At 42.7% G+C, this 20399-nt stretch overlaps 1 protein-coding gene across 1 annotated transcript in view; it reads right to left on the bottom strand.

Annotated features, from left to right (window-relative positions):
• Positions 1–20399, bottom strand: part of GTPBP1 (GTP binding protein 1) — a 1054512-nt gene that overhangs the window by 687838 nt on the left and 346275 nt on the right. Inside the window, exon 5 of the mRNA XM_044074296.1 lies at positions 11939–12042. Coding sequence (XP_043930231.1) covers positions 11939–12042 — 104 coding nt within the window. The remainder of the gene's footprint in view (positions 1–11938; positions 12043–20399) is intronic.

Below are 20399 nucleotides of genomic sequence, written 5' to 3'. Positions count from 1 at the left end.
CAGTACCAGCACTTTCAAAAATCCTGGTACAGATATGAAGACTAGTACTACTTCACTGATCATGCTCCTTAACTCTCTGCAACTAGTGGTGTGTCTATCCCCCCCTTAGCCCCAACACAGCTATACTTCTGGAGTAGTGGCTGCTAGTGCAAGGTTGCTGTGTGCAGCAAGAAGGAATTTGTTCACAATGGTATAGCATGTTTTAGATGTTATGGATAAATATATATGCAAGTGTAGCAATTTTGCATGTTATGGCTTACAATAACTGCTATGCAGGGTAACAAACTAGCTTTGGTAGTATATGTGTAACAGTAAGTCTTGCTTTTACAGATGGCAGTTTATTTTGCTAACAGATAAGAATGTCTCAGTTCTATACTGACTGCGGCAGACAGGCTTTGGCAGGGAATTGAAAATGTAAGACTAAAACAAAGTATAGCAGATCTGGTTGGGAAAGCAGTAGCGTAGTGAAAAGTAACTGCATTTACTGCTGATTCTTTAGTGTTGCAGTCTGTTGCACTTGAGCTGCTTGGGACTATGAACTACAAGCTTCCTTTAAGGGACCATATGGCATGGTTTGTTAGGATATGTGATTACAACTGTATATATGTAACGTAAGAGGTGCCTAGGAAATTGCAGCTCACCACAGCTGGTCAACACTACATCTGCTGATGTAGAAGCCAAGCTGCACAACACAGTGCAGAACCGCAAGCTAGACAAATACTAGCGTTGACAGAAAATAAGAAACCTGCTACAGTGTGGTAATAACAGGAGATATGATAATCAAGTGTGGAGAGAGCAAATAAAACTAGTAGTAGAAGCAAGTAGTAAAAACCAAATACAGCAACAACAGAAAAATAGGCTGAGGGTGTGTAGTACAAAGAACCAGGACTGCTACTTGCGGGTGTGCTATGTATTGGGGAAAAAAGGCGAATGAGAAAACTAGGGACAGTAAAAATATTCTGGTGTAGTCTTTGCAACTAGTGCACACAATACCAAAAGCCAGGTACAACATCGTATACGAAGCCAGTAGGGGGCAAAAACTGATGTGGAACAATTAACTCAAAAGGCTGAGCCCCTGACTTAAAGGATTTCAAGCTGCCACACAGTACTACAAATGGCATGCCACATGGGAAGAGAAACACGCAAGTGATATTTACTGGGAAAGAAAAGCACAAGTGACATTTACCAAGTCTTTTCTGCTCAAGACAAACTAGGTTACACACACAAAATGACTACAAACATTTTACAAATTCTAACTCCAGGTTTGCTTAACCGCGGTTTCGGCCGAAACCGCGGACCGCGAGTGTCGGTCCTTTTCTTTGCGTTTTTTGGTTATTTGCGTAGTCGGAGGATCCGACGGCATAATGTAGGCAAAATCGGAACCGAAAATCTGTTCAGCAAAGTCCGACCGACGTCTAAGCGTCCGTCGGTTAAAAGAAGCACAGGCTAGACAAGCTGCTACGTCGTGGTCTGGGCCTAAACAATGTATGCAATAGGAGTGGAAATCTTTATGAGGTATTTGTTTCCCACAAGATAAACAGTTATTAACTTTCTCTGACATCGGCTGAGGCAAGAAAGAGTCCCCAACGGGGTACTTAGCTTTATAGAAGTCTTCGAAGTAGTATTCGGTAGTAGTAATCTCTGGATCTGACCGACCGGCACTTGCGAACAGCTTCGGGCGCCACGCGGCAAGAAAGACTGGGGAAAATGGCGTCGGCTGATGCCTTTATACCCGAATAACTGCCGCAATGACGTCGGGTGAAGTGCGACACCAGCCGAAGCCAGACCCAGACTTTGGAATCCGGCCAACCGAAGGGCTGTCTGACGACAGGACAACCCATTTGTAAAGACTGCAGATGCATCCTTGAAGGACATCAAGCAAGTGATATTTACTGGGAAAGAAAAGCACAAGTGATATTTACCAAGTCTTTTCTGCTAAAGACAAACTAGGTTACACACACAAAATGACTACAAACATTTTACAAATTCTAACTCCAGAGTAGAACCTGGATTATATACCATCCTGTAAATGTGCATTAACACCTGTACAGTATCCAAATCAACATACTGCAGCAATAAATGTGCAACAGTACACAGGCAGCTAAACAGAGACTGCAGGGAGCTTCTGAAGAAACAGCATATCCAAAATGCAGCACTGCAGTATTACATCCAGAACTTCACATTCCCAGCTGAAAAACTGCAGAGAACTGTTTACACAGCACAATAAAATAAAGAATGTAGATGGTATCAGGTACAGGTTCACAAATGCAGCCCAGGTTATTGTTGCATTAAAGAAATGTGACAGAAAACAAAACTGCAGTACTGCAGAGGAGCACCTCCATTAGCCAAAAAATACTTACCAGAAGTGAGACAAAATGGGAATACAATGGCAGAAAACCAGAAGCATGAGGATTGTATACTAGGCCATCTGCCACTGATGCCTTTATAAGCCTAGCCAAGCACCCCAACTATGCATCTCACAAGCTGGTGCACTTAGAGATTTTAAGGGGTATATGCTGGCTTGGGCAAAATGTATACGCTGCTCCTCTCTATTAGGAGATACAGCTAGACACAGGGTATACTTTTGATTTCCCATCTACTGGTTCACACTTTTCTCGAAATGGATTAGGAAGAGCTCTGCTTGAAATGTAAGGGAAGCCTTTTCCAGAACATCAGAATTCTCAAACACACAACTGTCCCTCCGTGTCCAATTTATGTCGCAAGCAAAGTTTAAATCCCTACAATGATCAAGTCTGATGCTATTCTTTTTGCAAATATGCAAAAGGTTCAGAGTGGGATCCAAGGATGCCTTTGTATGCCAGGCATACAATGCCTTTCAACAGTATGTAGAAACAAGAGTATAGAAATTAGGATTGACACGATCTGCACTGAACATGCAGTTTACATCCTGTATTCCTTTTTTAGTAACCTCTGTGGAGGTTTTAGTTGTTGCATGTGTCTGGTCAGGTACATACCAAAGCTGGGTGTGTGGAAATTATGTGACTGCTTCTATTTTGCAATTTGAGGCTCTCGATACTGGCCTTTACATCTGAGAAAAGGATGCAAAAAAAGACAGGACTCCACACAGAGCCCTAATGGGCTCTGCTAGTAACCAAACCTTTCGGAGGTGGTCTCCTCTATCCTAGCTTCCTAGGTCCTATCCGAGACAGCTGGCTATCCTGCAAGCAACATAGGGGTTTTTGCTGGTCTATATCCATGAGTTTGTTTGCAATGCAGAATTAGGTATTGTATCAAATGCCTTGGTCAAGATGCTGTAGACAATATGCACCATTTTGCTGTCATCCATTGCCTTGGTGACCTTCGCAAAGCAGTCCACCAGGTTGAGTAGGCATGATCTGCCCTTGACGAAACCAAACTAGGTTGGATCCAGTGTTTGAAGGTTTTCTACGTCTTTATTAACCATTTCCATGATGATTCTTTCCAGGGATTTGCATGAGACCAGTCCGACTTGTGAGTCTATAGTTCCTGGAGTCAGTTGATAACCCCCCCCCCCCTTTCTGCAGGAGGATGACTATTGCACTTCTCCAGCGCAGGAGGATGACTACTGCAGTTTTCCAGTTGCAAAGCATAAAACTGGTCTGGAGACTGTGGATAAACAGTGACTCTAGTGGTCCCGATGGGTCATCTTTCAGGCATCCTGGGATACAAGGGCCTATCAATGTAATGTTCTGGGCTTTACAGAGCACATCTAGGACTTGCGCCCCACTGATAGCTAGGAAGGTTGTTTGATTTATTTATTTTACATTTGTTGACCGCGATTGTTCAACTGAGCTGAAGAGCCCTTTTTCAGTGGAGGCCCAGGGAGAAATGCTCCAACATATTATACAATTTTCATTATAAATTAGCATTAAACAGCGATGTTACAGGATTATTACAAGGCATTAACTAGCAATACAATGTTATACAGCATCAATTATCAGGAGTATAGCAAAACTATTTCAAGATTTATAAAAAGAAATGTCATTACGATGAATATGGTTTTTGGGGTAAGTGGTTACAAAAACCCAGTTTTATTAATGTAGTTGCATGAAGACAAGACCATTATAACAAAGTTTCTCGGAGATGATTTGCTTAATATATTTTAGAAGACAGTAGAAAGAGTAGTCAAAGGAAGATTAGAGAGCTAGTGAGAAGAGTGAGGTAAGGGCAGAAAGTAGATTAAGGTATGAGAAGTAGGGGATGTTTAAGGAGGGAGAGTCCAGTGGCAGGACCAGTGACTTTTAAAGTGCTCTTTGGTGGCTGTCTTACATTGTTTATGTGCAAGGGTCCTGATTTCTAGTGGGGGCCTATTCCATGTAATAGTGGGGATGAGTTGAGTAAAATGGAGCTGAATGGGTTAGTCAGCAGATTTACATCTTCTGGCTCCATGTAGATGGTTCTATTTACAGTCAGCTGTGCACACTGTTGAATACTGCCTTTGAGGTTTTGGATATAGCTAAGGAAAGGTTTGTGACTGCCCTTTGCCTGGGAGGGGAAGCCATCTTTACCTGAAATATGACTTTAGTAGACTTAATTTTCCCTCTTAGGTTGTTTGGATCAAGTGTTTTAATGATGCTGGATGCATAAATTCCTAATCTTAGCAATGATTTTTTTTCCATTTGCTGTACAACCTGTTTATGTTCAGATTCCAACAGGGTGGTTTAATTTCTGGTTTAGTTCTGTGCCTATTCCTGGCAGGCACAGCTGTCTCAGTACATTTACTGACATGACTGTGCAGGGTTTATGGGAACAATTCTACATAGGCAAATGTGCTCTCAGGGTTTGGGAAGGCTTGAAAGTTTGACAGGTTATCACTTGCAATTCCTACACATTACAGTGTTAGCAGGAGTCCCAGACAATTTTTGTTATGGAGACAGCTTTGTCTTACATTACAATATAGGACACTGCCACAGGGGGGGGGGGGGGTTAACTAATGTTCTTCCAGGTTTGCGAATACCAGGTCAAGTATATTTGCACCCTTAATGGGTGTAAGGACAATCTGTCAATACAAATTCCTTAGACCAAAGTCCAGGAATCACTGAGCCTGCATGTATCCCAGTTTACAGTGGGGTAGCTGAAACCGCCCATGAATATGGTATTGGGATGAACAGTGAGTGCCTCCAGTAAGTCCAAATAAGAGTTATGGTTTCTTGGGTCCTAGAAGGCAACATACAACTTTGTTTCTTACATAAGTAGGAGCCAATCAACTTGCAAAACTGCTGAGCTGTGAGCCAGATAGAAAACCAGCAGTGGGTAACAGAAAAGGAAATCTTACTATGTGTGTGTGTGTGTGTGTGTGTGTGTGTGTGGGGGGGGGGGGGGGGTCAGAGTTAAAACCAGTAGGACATAGAAGTAGTAAAAAAGTACAGTTTTGTACCCACCATAAATGTAGATGTTAGAGTGCTAATACAGCTGCAGTAATCACAGATGGGTTCTCTGCCGTCAGGCGGTCCCTCGGTCGGCCGAATTCCAAAGTCTTGGTCGGCGCGGGGTGTCGCTTTCTCTTCTGACGTCAGTGAGGCCAGAGTATATAAGACACAGCCGACGCCATGTTCTTCAGTCTTTCTTGCCCCAGATGTCAGGTGCCCCCAGAAGGAAGGCAATACCTAAATAATGCTTATATACATATACAAGCAATGCAATATAATCCAAAATCAGTGGTAGCAAGCAAATAAAACATAGCAGGATAACCCAGTCAGGTAGTATGAAGAGGTTGTTAGGCCCCATGCCTTTACCAAGTGGGGAAGGAGGGAGGGAAACCTGTACTGCAGCTGTATTAGCACTCGAACATCTACATTTATGGTAGGTACAAAACTGTACTATGTTCATCGTGCATACAGCTGCAGTAATCACAGATGGGTAGAGTCCCAAAGCTATGTACAGGGTGGTAGGTACTAGGAGGAACTGGGTTGAGCCAGAATGCCCTGCAAAACAGCAGTGGCAAAGCCTGCTCTTGTTCTGGAATATACAGGTAGATGGTAGTGTTTTGTGAAGGTATGTACAGAACTCCAAGTGGCTGCCTCCAAAATATCTTTGGTAGGTACGCCTCTGAGGAAGGCTGTAGAGGTAGCTGTGGCCCTGGTGGAGTGTGATCTGATACCTGTAGGAACAGATTTCCCATGATAGGAGTAACAAAACCGTATACAGTGGCCTATCCACTTTGAAATAGTCTGTTTTGTAACTGGCTTCCCTTGAGCCCCTACAGCATAGGACACAAACAGTTGTTCTGATTTCCTGAAGGACTTTGTTCTGTCCAAATAATAACGAAGCTGCCTATGGATGTCTAAGGAGTGTAGCAGCCTTTCCCCTTTGTTTTGAGGATTGGGGTAAAAGGTGGGAAGGTGTATGGCTTGATTTAAAGCTACCCTGGATACCACTTTAGGCATAAATGATGGGTTGGTACGAAGGGAAACCCTGTCCTGATGGAAAATGAGAAAGGGCTGCACCACCATGAGGGCCTGTAGTTCAGAAACCCTACGAGCTGAAGTGATGGCCAGAAGGAAGGCTGTCTTCCAGGACAAATATTGCAAATCTGTTGAGGCAGCTGGTTCAAAAGGAGGCAATGTTAATTTTTCTAGTATGTAATTAAGATCCCAGGCTGGTATTGGTTGTTTCCTTGGTGGTCTTATATTCTTAGCCCCTCTGAGGAACTGTCGTAAGAGTGGGTGAGAAAATAAAGGAGGATCCGTGTTGAATTCTGCAGAAATGGCCGAGGCATGGATTTTTATGGAAGAAAAAGAAAGTCCACTGTTCAATAGCTCCGCTAGGTACTGTAATACCTGAGGCAAGTTCAGTTTTCTATGGTCCTGGCCTCTTTTCTCATTCCAAGAGCAAAACCGCTTCCATTTTGCGGAGTAAGCTTTTCTAGTCGCTGGCCTTCTGGCCTCCAAAATGACATCCTGCACCTCCTTGGAGAGTAGGGTCTGTTGCGGTGTTAAGGAATTTTCCATGCAGCGAGATTGAGTGTTTTCAGCTGACTGTGAAGAGTTTTGTAGCTGTGCTGAGTCAGCAGAAGAGGCATTAGAGGCAGGGACCAGGGAGGAGTATGTGTTAGGCTCCTCAGGAGTGGGTACCAGTGTTGCCTTGGCCAATCTGGAGCAATCAGTATCATCTTCGGTTGGTCTGTTCTTGCTTTCAAAAGCACCTTGGGCAGAAGAGGCAGAGGTGGGAATGCGTAAACTGTCCATGCTGTCCAGCTGAATGAAAGGGCGTCCACTCTCCAGGCCTTTGGGTGAAAGGTCTTTGAACAAAACTTTTCCAATTGATGATTCCTGTGGGAGGCAAAAAGGTCTATGTCTGGCCTCCCCGTTTGGATTATTTCTGCAAACACCTGAGGATGTAACTTCCATTTGTGTGGATCTGTCATTTTTCTGCTTAGATTGTCTGCCAGTGTGTTTTCCAATCCTGGCAAGTACTGTGCTTGAAGTTCAATTTGTCTTTCCAGAGCCAAGTTCCAAAGAGTCATGGCTAGTCTTTCCAGAGCCAAGTTCGAAAGAGTCATGGCTAGTCTGCACAAGGGGTATGAATGTGTTCCTCCTTGTTTATGTACCACATTACCGTGGTGTTGTCTGTTCTTATCAGTAATTGTCCTGGATGCAGGAAGTCCTTGAAAGCTGTAATTGCATTTATTACTGCTAGCATTTCTTTTTGCTTGATGTGAAGGTGCTTTTCTTTGAGACCATTTGCCCTGAATGCACCTGTCCGTCATGTGCGCCCCCCCAGGCGTAGTCTGAGGCATTTGTGGTTATGACTTGCTTGGCTTGAGGCTTGCAGAATGGGAGGCCTGTGTTTGCTTGACATGCTCGGGCCCACCATAGAAATTCCTTTTGCAAACATGGAATTATTGGTATTATTGTTTCCAAGCTGTGACTGTGTTGAGACCATAGGTTTCTTAGGTACCATTGAAGTTTCCTCATATGCAGCTTTGCAAATGGGGTTAAAAGAATGCAAGATGCCATGAATCCCAGAGCCTGCAGGATTTTCCTTGCAGTAAGCCTGGTACTTTTTGCTAGTATTTTGAAGTACTGAGATAGTTGCCCCTGTTTTTCTGGTGTAAGGTAGGCCATCTGGGTGTTTGTGTCCAAGTTGGCACCCAGGAAAGTTATTTTCTGAGATGGTGTTAGCCTTGATTTCTCTTTGTTGATTGTATATCCCAGAGAAAGCAGTAACCGTGTCACATATGCCAGATGTTCCAGAAGTATGTTCTTGCTGTCCGCTTGGATCAGACAGTCGTCCAGATAAGGGTAAATTTGTATCCCTTGAAGTCTGCAGTAGGCAATCACCGATGCCAGGCACTTTGTGAACACTCTGGGCGCAGTAGATAAGCCAAAGGGCAATGCAGAGAATTGATAGTAGATTGAACCTGCAAGAAATCTGAGGTATCTTCTGCAGCTTTGTCTGATTGGGACATGCAGGTATGCCTCCTTGAGGTCCAATGTTACCAGCCAAAACCCCTTGCCCAGCATGGGAAGAAGCTGCTGTAATGTGAGCATCTTGAATTTTGGTGCAGTAGAAATGTGTTTAGGATGGATAAGTCCAAAATGGGTCTCCAGTCGGTTCCTTTCCTTGGTACCAGAAAAAGTCTTTAATAAAAACCTTGACCTTGTTGGTGAATAGGTACCTCTTGAATAGCTCTCATGCTTATGAGCTTTGAAATTTGCAGTTGTGCCTCTGCCCTTTGATTTTGTGGCAGGTTTGGCATGCCTCTCATTTTTGGAAGAGTGTGAATTTGAAATTTGTAGCCTCTGTTTATAATGTCCAGGATCCATTTGTCTGTTGTGACAATATGCCAATTGCTTGCAAATAATGCTAGTTTCCCTCCCAAAGGTGCTGCCAGCTGAGACATGCTTGGCATGGAAATGAGGGAGTCATTGGGTTTGCTTCCTGTATTGTTGTGCACCGTCTTCGCCACCTCTTGGTGCTGGAGTTTGCCATAGTCGGCCTCTATATGATCCTTGTGATTGCCCTCTGCCCCTTGTGCGTCTGTATCTACCTCTTTGGGGCTTGTCAGTGGCTGGAAAGGACCAGTTTTTTGAAGGCCAATTTCTGCTAAAACATGGTGGTTGGACCTGTAAGAAAGCTTTGACAGTTTGCATAGATTTGGCTTTTTCTTCCATTTTCCGTAGTATCTCCTCAGCATTAGTACCAAACAGCACATCGTTTTGTAAAGGAGCATCTAGAAGTTTAGCTTTCACATGATGAGGTAAATTTTGTTCCCTAAGCCAGGCATGTCTGCGAATGACTGATCCTGTAGCTGCCGCTCTACTTGAGGCCTCTAGGGCATCATAACCACATTGTAAGGTGTGTTTACCCACTTGTTCTGCACTATGCATCATATCTTGTAACTCCTTTAAATCTGGTTGTTCAGGTTGAGACATTTTGTTCCTTAATTGTGATAACAGGAACTGTTGATATTTAAGCATATGAAACTGACAATTTAAAGCCCTCATGGCTAGGGTGGCCGAGGTATATACCTTTTTACCCCACCTTTCTAAAGATCTGGATTCCCTTTCTGCAGGAAGTGGATTCTTGGCAGTGGAGGCCTTCAATCCCTTGGGGCCTTGTGAAATGGTTTCAGGGTCAGCATTATGGCTTTTGAAGAGAAATTGGTGAGAGCTGGGTACTCTAATACCCATCAGGTTTGACTGGTGCAGGAGGCAGAGAATCGGGGTTAAGACAAGCCTCCGAATAGACATCATCCAGTATGTCCAAAACAGGGGGTATAGCCAGAGGTCTGTGTTGAGGTAACAAAAGAAATTCCCCAAGTCTTTTCTTGGAATCTGAAAAGTATTGGCCTTCCCAATGGAAGTGTTCCCTCAAGGTGTGTAAGGTTTCCCCAAAGGAAAAATCCTCAGGAGGGGATACAGACGGAATTGACTGTTCTGCATCCGAATCCTCAAAAGGAGAGTAAGAGTGTTCCTCTGCATCAGAATGTTCTGATAAAATGGATCCTTGATCAGAAGAGGGAGAATCTTCCTCCACTCTGGGTCTCTTGTCTGGAGGGGGTTGAGAACCTTAAATCCTCAGCCATTTTAAGCATCTGTTTTTTTAGGCATGGGACCTGGAGATGGCCCCTGTGCAACAGGCCTCGTGGGATGCCTGGCTGCTTTGGATTTAGTAAAGGCCTTAATTGAAAAAGAAGATGAGGGCCTAAATACACCATGGGTGGAAGTGGACCTGTCCACATTAGTAGGCTCAACATTAGCAGAGGCTTCGGTTGTAGTCTGGGAAAGGGCCGAGGACCCAGCGGTCTCGGGTACAGAGGACACCGCCAAAGGAGTGTCGTCGGTAATCAGGGACTGCACAGGCGTCTCACTGAGAACCGGACCACGTGTAGCCTGTTTTGGCGTGGTGTCGGCGGGGGCCTCGCGTGTCGGTCCTTTTCCTTGCGTTTTTGGACAAAACGGTAGTCTGAGTGTCCGACGACATTTTATAATCAAAAGCTTTACCAAAGTAGTGCTGGGCGAACTCCGCCCGACGCTTAATAGTGCGTTTATTGAAGGTAGCGCAAAAACGACAGCCCGAGACGTCGTGGTCTGGGCCCAAACAAGGTATGCAGAGGGAATGGAAATCCTTATGCGGTATTTGCTTCCCACAAGAAATACAATTATTAACTTTTTCTGACATCGGTCTGAGGCAAGAAAAGTTTCCCCAACGGGGTACTTAGCTTTAATGAAGACTTCGGTTTCCAAAATATTCGTAATTCAGGAGCTGGCCGACCGGCACTTGCGAACTGCTTCTGCTTCGGGCACCGCGCGGCAAAAAAGACTGGAGAACATGGCGTCGGCTGTGTCTTATATACTCTGGCCTCATTGACGTCAGAAGAAAAAGCGACGACAACCGACGCCGGACAAAGACTTTGGAATACGGCCGACCGAGGGACCGCCTGACGGCAGAGAACCCATCTGATTACTGCAGTTGTATGCACGATGAACATCGTGGCAGCAACAAAAAAGGTGCATTAACTGAGGTGCATGGTATAAAGCATTAGTGCTGCCACTCATGGGTATGCAGTGCACCACTAGCAAAAAAATATGCCACCTTTATCTACAACTGTGAAGTGGATAATCTAATTCAATACAGAGCTTTGGCATGTGCCAGATATACAAAATTAATGTAAAATGATTTTCACATTAAAAAACAAGACGCTAGAGTGTACTTGTCGGAAAGACATCAAAAAAGCAGAGCCGATTGTGTGCTCACTAATATGAAGTATGAACAGAATGGCAGATACAGACAGATCCATTTTTTGACAAAATGCCTAGAGAAGTACAGTTATCAGGCAGGATATTAACCTATCACAAAGAGGAAATCAGCAGCAAACTCTGAAGCAAGAGACAACATAGCTCAATTCACCTTCAATTTTTCTTTGGAGATGCTGAAGGCAATCAAATAAGTCCATCTACATCCCCAACCCAAGCTACTACATATTTAAGGGGTAGCAATACAGATGTAAACTACCACATCCACTACCTATCAGATGCACACCTGTAATACTATATAGCAAAGAGAGATAATCAAGTTAATTCCAGAAGGCAAAGGAGACCATTAGGGAAGGTGATCTGCCAAATAGTAAAAGCCTATGACCTTGAAGGGTCTACATCACATTGTCAAACTTTTAAAAGTTTGAATATCATATGGTCAACACCATATGATCAAACTTTTAAAAGTTCGAACATATCAACGGAGATCTCCGTACAGTGCGGAATGGGAAGATTTCCCTTTCTGCACTGTAGTGCGATCTCGAAGGTGGTATATTTAAAGAGTGAGGTGTGTGTGTGGGGGGGCAGGGCCGCTTGCCTCCCTGCTTAAACCATTCAGGTAGTTTTTTTCTTTGGTTCATTTTTTGTTACATTTTCGAATTTTTAAAAGTTCAATCATATGGTGTCGACCATATGACATTCGAACTTAACAGTTAGATTATGTAATACAGACGCACCTTGAACAGGCTGAAGGACTATGCCATGTCCTGAAAACAGGTGCAAAATCAGATTCCTTCATCCGGATGTTCAAGTCTGTATTGTACCGACATGTGAATCCAAACTATAAAGATAACTTCACAGATATTCTTAAATGGTGCAACAGTGGCAGATACCTTCGCAGAGTGCACCCCAACCTGCTCAATAAGCATCTTCTCGTGTCATAACAAAAGACTTTAAATTGCAAGCCATAAGGAGAGCCTTCATGCGAGTTTCCTGAGATGAAGAGGTAATCAGATGGACATACTTTTTTTTTGTAAAAACACCTTTACTGAATCATCACTTGTGACATAGGCAATTTACGTTCACATATATATATATATATATATATATATATATATATATATATATATATATATATATATATATAAACAGTAATCAAACTATATAAACTTATTATAGTTGTAATAAAGAACGAAGGTGCCAGCAACCATAGAAGAAAACTAATTGTAAGCGCTTTCATCCAACATCAAATGAACTTCAGACAACTTTAAAAGTACACACCCCTTCTTTAAATACTACATAATTACACGATTAATCTCACCAGATTAGAAGGTCTGAAAGCCATATTTTACGTCATATACCCATCCAAATTAAAACAGATGCACAAAAAAAAAAACGTTATAAAAAACCTATTTCACAACAGCATTACAATATTCTAATATAACGTCATAATCTATCCTTTTTCATCTTGTAAAACTATTTCAGAAGGCAGGCATTAGAACACTGATCATTTAACCCTGGATAAGAATAAACGTTCAGTACCAGTTGCCACTAATTCCTGCCTTTCCAATTTTAGTCCCAAAATCCCCTCTCTAGGTCCTATATTTACCTGGTCAATAACTAAATTTGAAATGGTGCCTCGGGTTTTCTAATACACGTTTTGCTAAAGCATTGTCTTTTGCTTTATTAATACTGTATATATGTTCGTAAATACGTTCTTTTAACTTCTGTTCAGTTTTCCCCGACATAAAACCCGGGGCATTTCTGGCATTTCCCCAAATATACATCTTTTGAATTACAGTCATATTTATTAGGCGTCTTAAAATACCTACCCATTACCAGGTAATCACGTCCAATATTTATGAATCGACAATAAGAACATGCTTCATATTTATACATACCCTCATTCCTATGCATAACTTTGTTCCTTTTCTATAATAGCTTTCAAATTGGGTCCATTTTTTATATGTAATTTTTGGGAGGGGACTCAACCTATCCTTAAAATTCATGTCTTCCATTAGAATACACCAGTTCTTGATTAAAATACTCTACAATTTCTGAATGCCAGTTATAAGTAGTTATAAAGCTCGTTTCATATCTTTCAGTTACAAGCCCTCTTCTCATCAAAACTGGAATCTCCACTAACGTAGATTCTACATCCCGAACCCCTTTCAAAATGGGTTCAAAGTACCCCTCCCTTCTTTTGTCCTGTACCTCATTAATCAAATCTTGTATAAATTGTAAGGGATAAACTCTTTAAAAAGTCTGTTTTAAAGTATTGCATTCTAATAAGAAATCAACTTCTAAAGTAGTCATTCTTGCTGCTCACACAAGTTGTCCCTTAACTATGGATTTTTTCTGATACAATAGATGGCTAATAGTCAAGTGCAGGAAAGAATTTGAGTAAGTTTTCTTTCTGAAATTTTTAGCTGTGTAACACAAATTGATCCCATCTTTCATTAACTCCACATCTAAATATGCAATTCTTTCTTCATCGAAGGTTGAGGTGAATTCTAAAAAAGTACTTCAATTAATTTCTTCCACTATTCTATTTGCTACCCTAATTTGTCCCTTAATAATCATAAATATCATCCAGAAATGGAGTATAGTATACTATTTTTCATTGGTAAATATAAACTGGTTCTCCCAATATGCCATCACCAAGTTTGCAGAACTGGCTCCGCAAGGTGATGTCATTGCTACCCCTTTCTTCTGCACATATTAGTTTTTATGACAAAGGAAAATTACTCTGATAGAATGTTGAAACTTTTGGATACTGATAATTATGGAACAGTATCATTAAGTTACTGGGTTCATTAAAGACTTAATTGTGGACAAATTTATATAGACCTATACCATTATTTAATGCCTGCAAAAATTATACCCGTTATTTTTTGGACGCCCAAGATCCATAAAAATTTGTTACATCCCCCTTTACATCAGATTACTGACTGAAGAAATTCCTTAACATTTATGTGCAAAAGTACTCAATATTCTGAAAAAATATGTAGACAAAGAATCCCAAATCTGTAAGGATTCTTGGTCCTTTTTGAAGGACATGAATCAACAGGCCTTAGATGTTGACTATACTTCTTATCTGTCGACGTAAAAGACATGTATACGGTAATCCCACATGAAAAAGGGACTGAATGGGTAATGGATTTCCTAAAAGAAGGGAGCGCCATTGAATGATTTGAAATTGATAGAACTTTTGGATAATCTTAAACAGCTTTTATTTTTGAAGGAACATACGCGCAGAAGAAAGGGGTAGCCATGGGGTCACCTTGCGGAGCCAGTTTCGCTAATTTGGTGAAGGCATATTAGGAGAGCCAGTATATATTTACTGATGTATATATGGTAGAAAAAATAGTATACTATACTCTATTCCTGGATGATACTTCATGATTAAGGGACAAATCGGGGTAGCAAATAGAATAGTGGAAGAAATGAATGGAAGTACTTTTTTTAGAATTCACCTTAACCTTCGAAGAAAGAACTGCATATTTAGATGGGGAGTTAATGAAAGATGGGGTCAATTTGTGTTACACAGCTAAAATTTTCAGAAAGAAAACACTCAAAATTCTTTCCTGCACTTCACTAGTTATCCATCCATTACATCAGAAAAAATCTGTAGCGAAGGGACAACTTGTGCAAGCAGCAAGAATGACTACTTTAAAAGCGGACTTCCTGCTAGAATGCACCCCTTTTAAAAAAAAAAAAAGGAGTTGTGTACTCAGAATAACGTTCCATCTGAGTAGTTATACTTCATTTTCTGCAACCTGTGGGTATTCGGATCCATACCGGATCAGAGCCGGCAACATTTTATCAAGCATCTGCTCCAAGCTCCTCCCCTTACCCATAATCCCTCACCTCTCCTACCTTCCCTCAGATCGAGTTTGCCACTAACCAAATTATTAGCAACTCAATAACACTAACATAGAACAGGTTTGGGGGAAGGAGGGAGGGACGGTTGCAGAAAATGAAGCATAACTACTCAGATGGAATGTTATGGTGAGTACACAACTTCTTTATCTGAAGTAGTTAACTTCATTTATCTGCAAATCTGTGGGACAGAGTCCCCAGCTAACAAAACTCCTGGGAGGCCCTCATGGAAGGATATTCCTGGGCACCGCAGAGCCAAAGGATGCTCTCCCTCTAGAGATCAAATCCAACTTGAGGGATGAATGTGACCTTGCCCAGGTCGCTGCTGCACAGATTACATCCAGAGAAACCCTAGACTAAAAAGCAGAAGTTGCCATAGATCTGGTGGGATGGGCTTTAATAGGTCCAAGTGGGGATAGTCCTTTATCCCTATAGACTTGCAGTATACATTGTGTATTCTACCTGGCTAAGAAGACCTAGGAAATGGCCTTGCCCAAAAAGGGTATAGAAAAGGACACGAATAATTGGTCAGACTTACGAAATTGCTTAGTCCTGTGTAGATGGAAATGAAGCGGTCTATGAACATCTAGCAAGTGCAGCTTATATTCACCCATGTTCAGGAAATTTGGAAAGAACACAGGCAGATTAATCATCTGGTTAATGTTAGATTCAGAAGCCACTTTCGGTAAGAAAGGGTTAGTGCGAAGCGAAACCCTGTCTTTATGAAAAATCAAGTAGGGGGCACGGCAGACAAAGCTTGGATCTCAGAAACCCTTTTAGCCGAAGTAATGGCCACTAAAAAGGCAGTCCTCAGGACAGAAATTTTAAGTCTGCTGACGCTGCTGGTTCAAAAGGGGGTGCCACCAATGCCTGCAGAACTAGAGTATGGTCTCAAGGAGGAATTCTTAACCGGGGGACACAAGAGAAAAGTACCTTTTAGAAAGGCTTTGCACAATCTCAAGGAGGCCAGAGCATTCAAATTTTTGCCAATATGAAAATTAGATATGGCTGCCAGTTGTACTTTCACTGTGGAGGAAAGTACAGTTTTGTACCTACCATAAATGTAGATGTTAAGAGTGCTCATACAGCTGCAGTCATTACAGATGGGTTATCCTGCCGTCAGGCGGGTCCTCGGTCGGCCGAATTCCAAAGTCTAGGTCCGGCGTCGGTTGTCGTCGCTTCTTCCCTGACGTCAGTGCAACAGGAGTATAAAAGAGGCAGCCGACGCCATCTTCTTCAGTTTTTCTTGCCCCAGATGACAGGTGCCCCCAGAAGGAAGGCAAAACATAAATTTATGTAATCATGCAATATAGAATAATCAAAAAACATTAGTTGCAAGCAAATACACCATAAAAGAATACCCCAATAGGTTGTATGAGAAGGTGTTTGTCATAAGGCTTGTCCTAAGAGGTGACAGAGGGGGGGTAACCTGGACTGCAGCTGTATGAGCACTCTAACATCTACATTTATGGTAGGTACAAAACTGTACTATGTTCATCGTGCATACAGCTGCAGTCATTACAGATGGGAAGAATCCCAAAGCTAAGTAGGGGTGGCAGGCACCAAGTGGAACTAGGAGGAGCAAGGATGCCCTGCAAGACTACTGTGGCAAAACCTGCTCTAGATTTAGAGTATAGTGGAAGGTGATAGTGCTTAGAGAAAGTGTGCACTGAACTCCAAGTGGCTGCTTCCAAGATGTCCTTGGTAGGGACCCCCCCTAAGGAAAGCTGCAGAGATAGCTGTGGCCCTGGTGGAGTGGGATATGATGCATGTGGGCACAGTTTTTCCATGAAATGAGTAACAAAAGCGTATGCAGTGGTCTATCCATTTTGAGACTGTCTGTTTGGAAATAGCCTTTCCTTGAGCACCTGTAGCATAGGACACAGAGTTGCTCGGATTTCCTGCATGGCTTTGTCCTGTCCAAATAAAGTTGTCTGTGAATGTTCAAGGAATGTAGTAGTCTTTCCCCTTTGTTTTGTGGGTTAGGATAAAAGGTAGGTAAGTGGATAGTCTAATTCAAAGTTACACTGGATACTACCTTTGGCATAAAGGTAGGGTTGGTTCGTAAGGAAACTCTGTCCTGATGGAAAATGATGAAAGGTTGCACAGCCATGAGGGCCTGTAGCTCCGAAACCCTGCGTGCTGAGGTGATAGCCAGAAGGAAGGCTGTTTTCCATGACAAGTATTGTAGTTCTGTTGAAGAAGCTGGCTCAAAGGGAGGAAGGGTCAGCATTTCCAATACGAAGTTGAGGTCCCAAGCAGGGACTGGTGGTTTCCTTGGGGGTTTTATATTCTTTGCAACTCTGAGGAACTGCCTTAAGAGAGGATGAGAGAATAAAGGAGGATCTGTGTTGTATTGTGCAGAAATGGCTGAAACATGGATTTTGATGGAGAAGGAAAGTCCACTGTTTAACATCTCAGCTAGGTACTGTAAAATTTGAGGTAAATTTATTACCCAAGGATTCTGGCCCTTTTCTTGATTCCAGGCACAAAATAGTTTCCATTTGGCGGAGTAGGCTTTTCTAGTAGAAGGTCTTCTGGCCTCCAAGATGACATCCTGCACCTCCTTGGAGAGGAGAGTCTGTTGGGAAATCAAGGAATTCTCCATGCAGCTAGATTTAGGGTTTTGAGCTGGCTGTGAAGGGTTTTGTAGTTGTGCTGGGACAACAGAAGAGGGACTAGAGGTAGGATCCATGGTGGGGAATGTGTCAGGCTCTTCAGGAGCGGATACCAGTGTTGTCTTGGCCAGTCTGGAGCGATGAGAATCATTTTCGGCCTCTCTGCTCTGGCTTTTAATAGGACTTTGGGCAGCAGAGGAAGAGGCGGAAAGGCATAGACTGTCAACGTTGTCCAACTGAAAGAAAGTGCGTCCACTTTCCAGGCCTGTGGATGATAGGTCCTTGAACAAAATTTTTTCAACTGGTAATTTCTGTGGGTAGCAAAGAGATCTATGACTGGCTGTCCCCATGCCCGAGTTATCTTTGTGAAAACTTGAGGATGCAACTTCCATTCGTGTGGATCTGTCATATTTCTGCTTAGGCTGTCTGCCAGTGTGTTTTCCTTCCCTGGCAGGAATTGTGCCTGTAGTTGAATATGTAATTCCAGTGCTGTGTTCCATAGGGTCATGGCTTGCCTGCACAGGGGGTATGAATGAGTTCCCCCCTGTTTGTTTATGTACCACATCACTGTGGTGCTGTCTGTCCTTATCAATAGCTGGCCTGGAAGCAATATGTCTTTGAAGGTCATAATAGCATTTTGCATGGCTAGCATTTCCTTTTGGTTGATGTGTAGGTGCTTCTCTTTTTGGGACCATTTTCCCTGAATGCACTGATCTGTCACGTGTGCTCCCCAGGTGTAGTCTGAGGCGTCTGGTGTGATGATTTGAGTTGCTTGAGGTACACAGAAAGGGAGACCTGTGTTTCTTCGGCATGCTTGAGCCCACCACAAAAATTCCTTTTGAAGGCATGGAATTAGTGGTATAATTGTTTCCAAGCTGTGGCTGTGTTGAGACCATATGTTTTTTAGGTACCATTGAAGTTTCCTCATATGCAGCTTTGCACATGGGATTAGTAGGATGCAAGATGCCATGAATTCCAGAGCCTGCAGGACTTTCCTTGCAGTCAGCCTGGTGAAGGTTGCCATTTTGCTGAAGTATTGAGACAGTTGCCCTTGTTTGTCTGGCGTGAGGTAGGCCATCTGGGTGTTTGTATTCAAGCTGGCACCCAGGAAAATAATTTGTTGAGAGGGTATTAGTTTTGATTTCTTTTTGTTGATTGTGTATCCCAGAAAGTTCAACAGTTTTATTACAAACACCAGGTGTTTCAGTAGTATGTCCTTGCTCTCCGCTTGGATCAGGCAGTCGTCCAGATATGGGTAGATTTGTATTCCTTGTAGTCTGCAGAAGGCGATTACTGATGCCAGGCATTTCGTAAACACTCTGGGCGCAGTAGATAAGCCAAAGGGTAATGCAGACAATTGATAATGGGTTGAACCTGCAGGAAATCGGAGGTATCTTCTGCAATCTTGTCTGATAGGGACATGCAGGTATGCCTCCTTGAGGTCCAATGTTACCAGCCAAGACTCCTTGCCCAGCATGGGAAGAAGCTGCTGTAATGTGAGCATCTTGAATTTTGGTACCTGTAGGTATGTGTTTAGGATGGATAGGTCTAAGATAGGTCTCCAATCTTTGTCTTTCCTTGGTACCAGGAATAGTCTGGAATAAAACCCTTGGCCCTGCTCTTTTGCAGGTACCTCTTGAATCGCTTTCATGTCCATGAGAGCTGAAATTAGTTTTTGTGCCTCTGCCCTTTGATTTTGTGGCAGATTTGGCATGCTTCTCATTTTTGGAAGGGTGTGAAAGTGGAACCTGTAGCCTCTGTCTATAATGTCCAGAATCCATTTGTCTTTTGTAACAATATGCCAATTTTTTGAGAATAAAGCCAGTTTTCTGCCCAAAGGTGCTGCCATTAAAGCTTTGCTTGGCAGGTATAGGGGGAAGTCATTGTGTCTGTTTTCTAAATGACTGTGATCCATCTTCTCCACCTCTTGGGGTTGGTGCCTGCCACTGTCTGGCTCAAAGATCCTTGAGGTTGCCCTATACCCCTTGGGCATCTGTATCTGCCCCTTTGAGGTCTGTCCGTGGCTGGAAAGGACCAATTTTTTGAAAGCCAGTTTCTGCTGAAACGTGGAGGTTGTATCTGCAGGAAATCTTTCACTGTTTGCATTGATTTTGCTTTTTCCTCCATTTTAATTTAGTACCTCCTCAGCTTTAACACCAAACAATACATCTTTTTGAAGAGGTGCATCTAATAATTTAGCTTTGACATGATCTGGTAAGGCTTGCTCTGAGCCAAGCATGCCTACGTATAACAGACCCCATAACAGCAGCTCTACATGAGGCCTCTAAAGCATCAAAACCACACTGCAAGGTATGTTTACCCACTTGCTCTGCACCATGCAACAAATCCTGCAACTCTTAAATCTGGTTGTTCTGGTTGTGTCATTTTGCTTTTCAACTGAGATAACAAAAACTACTGACTATCATATGGAACTGACAGTTTATTGCCCCCATGGTTAAAGTGGCCGAGGTGTACACCTTTTTCCCCCACCTTTCTAAAGCTCTGGAATCTCTCTCTGAAGGTAATGGGTTTTTAGCAGTAGAGGCCTTAATTCCCGTGGGACCCTGTGAAATAGTTTCTGGGTCAGCAGTATGGCTTTTGTATAGGAACTGGTGAGAATCAGGAACCCGGTAATACCTGTCTGGTTTAACAGGGGCTGGAGGCAAAGAATCTGGATTAAGGCTGGCTTCTGTGTACA

The sequence above is a fragment of the Protopterus annectens genome, chromosome 1.part0 (genome assembly GCF_019279795.1).
Source record: "Protopterus annectens isolate FY-2018-M chromosome 1.part0, PAN1.0, whole genome shotgun sequence".
Taxonomy (NCBI): Eukaryota; Metazoa; Chordata; order Ceratodontiformes; family Protopteridae; genus Protopterus; species Protopterus annectens.
Note: the sequence above shows the minus strand (reverse complement) of the source record. Positions and strands in the feature narration are given on the sequence as shown.